A 6,912-nucleotide genomic window follows, 5' to 3' on the forward strand; every position below is an offset into this window, starting at 1 on the left:
TTGGTGGATATCGGAGTTGATATAGTAATCAAAATTGGGCAAAATAGGCTGCTTTTAGCTGTAACATAATGTCTGATGCAGTTGGATATGCTTTAAACTTTTCGGACACTTTCCTTGTAAGTCTATGAGTAAGCTTACCAATTTTTGTTGCAATCGGAGGTCGGGAAGGATACTTAATATCTATTTGTTTGAAGAAAATTGTGCTGGCCGAAATTAGCGCTAAAAAACCATCCTACAGTCGGCACGCGCGGCTCACTGTCGATGGCGCACTACTAGGTTGATCGCTTTTACTATAAACTCTCTAAAACTTTCTAAAACTGTTTAAAGCTGTTTATGGCTCAAAGGTAAAAAGGAAAAGACCGGTACCACTAAATCGTTATGTATAACGTTTCTATATTATAAACGTTTATATCTGTAATTTAACCAAAACCCATAATCATGGGTAGAGTGTACCGCTGCCAGTGTCTCTCTTTTCCAAACAAAAGGAAATGATATTAATTTGAGGAACCGTCCGCTAATGCAAATTGATACCGAGAATGAAATCGGTCGCTCGCTTTTCCCATTCATTCACGGCTTACGAATTGTAATAAAGCTTATTAAATGGGAAAAGCGAGCGACCGATTTCATTCTCGGTATCAATTTGCATTAGCGGACGGTTCCTCAAATTAATATCACTAGCAGGAACCCGTCTAACCCTAAAGTGGTGTCAAGACTCGAGAGACTAAAATAATTATTACCTATTTAATTCGCGTTTTTGACACCACTTGAGAGTCCAAATTTTGGGCACTAAAATTATTATTCCTTGGCCAATTTTTTATTTTTTCATGCTGATTTGAAGGCCATTAAAGCATTTGAACCAGTCAAAAAAGTTTCAGTTGTATATGTTTTACGGTTTTTGCGGAAAGTCGCGTTAAAGTTGATGCCGTGGTGTCAGTAAAATGGCACGGATATATACACATATATATATCGTCTCGCTTTATATATAGTAAGATATAAATTTTTAGAACTTACTATCAGTATTTATAGGGGAAAGTTTTTTGTTAAACTTTATGACCAGAGGAACAATTCTAATTTTGATGTCATTAATTATCCCTTTTTAGATGGGAATATTCCCAAAGTCTTATGGTATATTTATTAGTCAGTTAGTTCGTTTAGCTCGTATTAATAGCTCTTTTAACAGTTTTATTTTGGATTGTAAAAATCTAGTTCGTAAACTTGCACGACAAAGTTTCAAAATTGCTGCCTTGCGCAAACGGTTTGAAATCTTTGTCGACAAGTATTTTATCATTTGGGGGAAATTTGGGATTAATTTAAATTCGGAATATGTATTTTAGCATACAGCATGACTGATGACGTGGCATTCCTTCTGTCTACCTGGGGACCCCAGGCTATTATGTTCATAAACATAATAAAGATTCGGCGGAATGACAGGCTGAGCGCCGCCCAGTAATCTTTTTGTTAGTTCAGTTCGTTTTCAATTTTAATCATAATTTTAATTTTCAGTACGTTTTACATAACAATATCATTTTTAGCTAGCAGAATGGTTTTCAGAGGGCATTAATCATGGTTAATAAACAAAAATTTCAGTTTAACAAAAATTTCAGTTTAACAAAAATTTCAATTTTTTGCCATTTATTACAGATAAAACAAGTTTACAATAATATATATAAATCAATTTGATATTTAACGGAATCCTAATTCAATGTGCAATATTAATGAAATATACTATTAGCTGGTCCCAAGTCCAGACGCCATTTTATTCTTTGTAATTTTCAATAACCCTGTTTAGTCATTGACTACTAATAAAACCGTTTTGTTTGGCTGCAAAACTCCATAAAAACCAAAGTCACGTGATAATTTTTGGGCGAGCGGATTAGTAAAAGCCTTTGATTGCGAAGACTCATGGCTATTATTTGTGAACGGAGTTGATATAATAGTTGTTTGATGAACGATGCCTCGCATGCCATGCAGTTCTTTTGCTAAATAGTGCAAGCTGCAACTTAACGCTTGATTAAGACAATGTCATTACGTTCCTATCGTTGCTTTAGTCGAAGCAAATTAGCAACTTGTAGCGCAATACCAGAATCCAAATGCACTAAATACTATACGCCGCGCATATATGGCATTTAATAATGCATTACTCAAAAAAAATGTGATAATATAAGCGAGAATTCTCGCAACCATTTTGTTAGATCGTCGAGATGTACTAGCAATTGGCAATAGGTTGCGCTGTTGGCTGTGCTACTGGCTGCGAAGGATTGACATTATCAACCAACGTCACGTTAGTGAGGTAATACCAATTAGTACCAATTAGTACGCGAAGACACATGTGTCATGCATGTTTAATGATAATAAACACATTCAACATTGTAGGTTTATAACCTACCAAAACGCGCGCCGAGTTGGACTCGTCAACGGTCTTGGAACAAATATTTGAAACAAATATTTTACGGGTATCACCCGTTAACTCTCACAGATATTTAAATATTGCAATTGCAATTTAATTAGAAGCCTTCGAAAAAAGTTTGTGCATAAGTGATATTAAAGGGTGATACTCTTAAGATATTTGTTTTAACTCGGCGCGCCTCCTGGTAGTTTATAAACCTACAAAAGTGATAGGGATAAGCGCGCTTGGTAATGTTTTAGCGGTGATATTGGATATAGTTATGTAATAGCTCGAAGTATTTTACTTACATAATAACCAACAGAGACAATGTTTAACGGGTGATACTCGTAGAATATCTGTTCCACGAGTCCAACTCGGCGCGCGTCCTGGTAGGTTTTAAACCTACAAGACAATGTCAGTGCAGCAACAACACTTAGTGGGAGTGAGCTTGTTAACAAGGACGATGATGGAGCAGAAAACACAGGGTATGGTGATGACTGCAATAGTTTTCTCCTCCACGACCAGCGTTAAAAATATTAAAATCACGCTACGTGGTGGAGGAGAAAGCAGCAGCTGAGGCGGAGAAGCGACCTTTGGAAAAAGAGTGGGCTTTGGGGCGATTGAAGAAACGGGAACAAGTGATCCTTGAGGCGATAGAAGAAACGGGAACAAGTGATCCTTGAGGTGATTGAAGAAACGGGAACAAGTGATCCTTGAGGTGATTGAAGAAACGGGAACAAGTGATCCTTGAGGTGATTGAAGAAACGGGAACAAGTGATCCTTGGGGCGATTGAAGAAACGGGAACAAGTGATCCTTGAGGCGATAGAATATATTGAGAGGGGAAGAATAAGCGATAGACAGACTTAATCTTGACTTTTATTTATTTTGGTACAGGGTAACTGCATGCCACAATTTAAATTCATTTTATATTTGTCACCTTAGGATTGGGATGATCGATTGCGACTGATTGTATTTATTTTACACTTTAGTTCAATCGACAATAGACATGACATGTAATTTCCATTTAAATTATAGATCAATGCAAACATAGGTTAAGAATAAGAGTTAATGAATAGTGTTATAAAAGATACATAATATTTTAATACGCAAAAACATCTGTAGGTAAATATTTTTAAAACAAGCATGCATTTCTCAAAAGCAAGTTCGTGATTAGTATCATGTTGTATTACTTAAAAACTTTAAAACAATCTTAAACTCGTAAAATATCGCAAAAGACTGATAAGTGCTAAAAAAATATAATGCAGTATAGTATAGTAAGAGTATTCCCTTCTATCTTAAAAGTAAAGGTCTAAACATTCTTCTAGTTTAAATATATACCCGTTGTAAAATCTCTTTCCTTTCAAAAGAGCAAATAACCTTAAATCGTGAGTTTATTCACCTTTGTAATGTTTTTTATAAAAATCTGAAAATGGAATGACCACATTTTCAGATTTCTCTGTGCATTTCCCTGTGCATTCCTTTGTGCATATCTCTGATTTCTCTGCTTCCGTGTATTTCTCTGTACATGTTTCGATATATGCAAGTCGATCTTCCTTAAATCTCTTTGCTGGCATGTTTCGGAATCGTTTTTGATGTTCCAGAACGTTTAGAGCATTTCCACAAAAGATGGGTGTGGCGACCCACTGTATGAGATTCACTATTCTCTGTGCATTATAGATGTGCTTGATTTTAAGTGCGTTTTTAGCCTTTTCCGCTCCACTTCGGATTGCATCCACATCTCCTATTGCCAGAGCAGTTGCAAGATTCAAGAAGAGAACTTGGACAAACAGAGCGAAAGCAATGAGACCCACCAGCGTTGTTGTTGGGTAAATCATTTCTTGGTCGGCGTAATCGTCGTATTCGACTCCAGATACTCCCGCAGATAAGGTTTTGAAGATGGCATCTGCGGACAGTATGTTTCTAAAAACATTTGTGTGGCTCAACAGCATGTGGAATACCACCATAAAGGCGATCAAGAAGAAAACTAGCAAGGATAATATCTTTGAAAGGAATGTCCAAGCTATTTTGAAGAACATGATGATGTATATTCCAATATTCGGGAATACTTGTAGAATAAGGAGGAGGTTAATAAAGCTGGTCAGAACGGAGAGAGATCCAATCTTCCAATGAAAAGGGGACATGACACTTTGCGGTTCCAGCACATTGAGAGAAAAGAACAGACAGCTGCCGTATAAGATAACCTCTAAATAGTTCTCAGGGTCAATAAGATAGTTCATCAAACCTTGTAACCACGCTTTGCCAGTTTCAAGAGGGCTGTTACTTCCACTATCAAGATCTGATCCATTAAAAAAAACATTATCTAGGAGATCCAGAAGCTCAAGAAATAGGCGAATAGCAGACATCACCAAAAGTATGTATCCAAAGATATCACTTTCTGCAGATTTCTCCTTTGAGCAGCCATCGGGAAATTCATCACAAGTATGGCTAGAATTTTCAATCCAGGATCTAATAGCTTTATCATTTTCCAAAAGTTCAAATGGTTTGATTTGAGTGAACTGGTATCCCATCAGCACAGAGAAGAAGATAAGGTAAAGAAGGAAAGTGAAAATGTAGAAGTAAGTTCTGGCAAACTTTTCCCACTTTGTAACGATCAAAGCTTCTACCACTGGATGTGTGAGAAGATTATGATTCATCTTTGCCATGATCTGGAGTGGGTTTGAACCGTGCTTATAATATCCCGAAGTTAGAGGCTTTCCTGTTTCCTCCTCCTCTTTCTTGTCCCTCTCTTTCTCCTTCTTCGTCTTTTTCTCCTCCTCCTTCTCCTCCACATTGACAGTCACAAAAGGCTTCTTTTCATCTTCTTTTCCCAATACTTCGGAGTTGTTCGGTTCCTCTTCCTCCTCCTCTTCCTTTTCGCCGTAGTTTTCCAATGCTCCGAAGTCAACGATGACTCGCTGAATGTCTTCATGCTTATTTTCAGAACCTTTGCTACTTTCAGTGAGGATAGTAGTTTTAGTTCTGATTATCGATTTATCCAGGATTTCGAATACCAACTCTGGCATTTTAGTTATCATGATATTGATAGAAGTTTTGCCTTGACCGTTTGGCTTGTGATACTTGATAATGTGTTCATTCATTTTCTCAACATTTTTCACTGCCTCTTTCGTCCGCAATTTTCCAAATCTTCCACTGTCGGTTTCTTTTTCCATATCTTGCGTGCCAGGATTTCGCCCAGGATGAACGAAATTAAATGTGTAAGTAAGAGGAGGACTGTATCTGATCATCATAGCACATGATTTTGTATGATAGCGTGTTGCGGCGAAAGTAAATGGAGTCTCATCGGCTTTGTTAGACATATTTATAGCAAGTCTCGCCTTAACTGGATTCTTAGCTGTGTTCAAGAGAATATCAATCGTGCTATCATGATCCCAATAAGCAGCAGCATGGAGCGGTGTATCGCCATCATTATCCTTCTGTGCTAGATCAATAAGTGTGTACTGACACAGCTCATTCACAGTGTCTAACTCTCCAAAAGCAGCAGCTAGTTGGAGAGGGCCCCACGAGTATTCACCTTTTTCGTTTTTACCTTTTTTGTTAACCTTTTCTGTAGAGTATCCAAATTTGTTCTTTAAATCCTCCAGTCTTGAAAGAGTGTCCCTATCCCGGTGACCCTCTAAAACAGCAGTGAAATACTCTGTGTCTGTTGAAATATGTGCCATTGGTTTAACCACTGGTTCGCAAACTAGATTCGTATATTCTACTTCTGCGTGAGCTTCTTTATGATCATATCTAAGAGCTGCAGGACATACTGCCATTGCAGGCGGGGGTGCGTAAACCATTTTATATTGTGTTTGTTGTTCCACTTCATATTCTTCTTCATGAAGTACGTCTTGTTCATAATCATTTTCACAATCTTTTTCATAATCAAGATTCGTTGCTTCACCATATTCACCATATCTGGTTATAATTGCACGTTCTACTTCTATAACTGGTTTCCGTTTATTATAATTAAACGCCGAAGGATCTACTCCCTCTACGTCAAACCTTAGTTCACTTTCAGGTGGTTCGTTATATATTGGTTCAAGATGATAAACTTCTTCACGTGGATTAACTTCTTTTTCAGAATCTGTTTCATAATCAAGATTCGTTGCTTCACCATATTCACGCGACCCCATTAGTTACCAGGACTGATTCTTTTTCAATAGAGGCTTAAAATAGAATTATAAGTTAAACCGAATATGGATTTCAACTATCGATACAAAAGGTAAAATAAATCTATATAACTTAGCCCATAATCAATTCAGGAATTCGATTTTAATTAAGGGATGGCTTAAATAATTCCCTTTGAATATTAAAACTAACGATATAGTAATTATATAGTGAAAATTTTTTTAAATGCGGAAATAAATATAATCAAACTTAGATTTTTATAACTAACGTTAGTAATCAATAAATTATAGCGCAACAGTAAAAAGAGTTCAGAAATATAAATCATAAAACTCAGAGTTAAATGCGAGCTAAATGACAGGGGAATGTTCGGATCACACGGAGCAATTAGCAACAC

The 6,912-nt window shown here is 36.8% G+C and overlaps 1 protein-coding gene across 1 annotated transcript; it reads right to left on the bottom strand.

Moving 5' to 3' along the window:
* Positions 1 to 3,452: 3,452 nt before the first annotated feature.
* LOC134825635 (transient receptor potential cation channel subfamily A member 1-like) lies at positions 3,453 to 6,912 on the bottom strand. The gene has a single exon (XM_063837836.1). It carries the CDS (start codon positions 6,521 to 6,523, stop codon positions 3,779 to 3,781), a length of 2,745 nt encoding a protein of 914 aa, XP_063693906.1. The 5' UTR covers positions 6,524 to 6,912; the 3' UTR covers positions 3,453 to 3,778.

The sequence above is a fragment of the Bolinopsis microptera genome, unplaced genomic scaffold (genome assembly GCF_026151205.1).
Source record: "Bolinopsis microptera isolate Bmic1 unplaced genomic scaffold, MBARI_Bmic_1.0 sca1, whole genome shotgun sequence".
Taxonomy (NCBI): Eukaryota; Metazoa; Ctenophora; class Tentaculata; order Lobata; family Bolinopsidae; genus Bolinopsis; species Bolinopsis microptera.

Coding starts and splice junctions, on each gene's coding strand:
- LOC134825635 (XM_063837836.1), bottom strand. CDS start 6,523: ATGGGGTCGCGTGAATATGGTGAAGCAACGAATCTTGATTATGAAACA.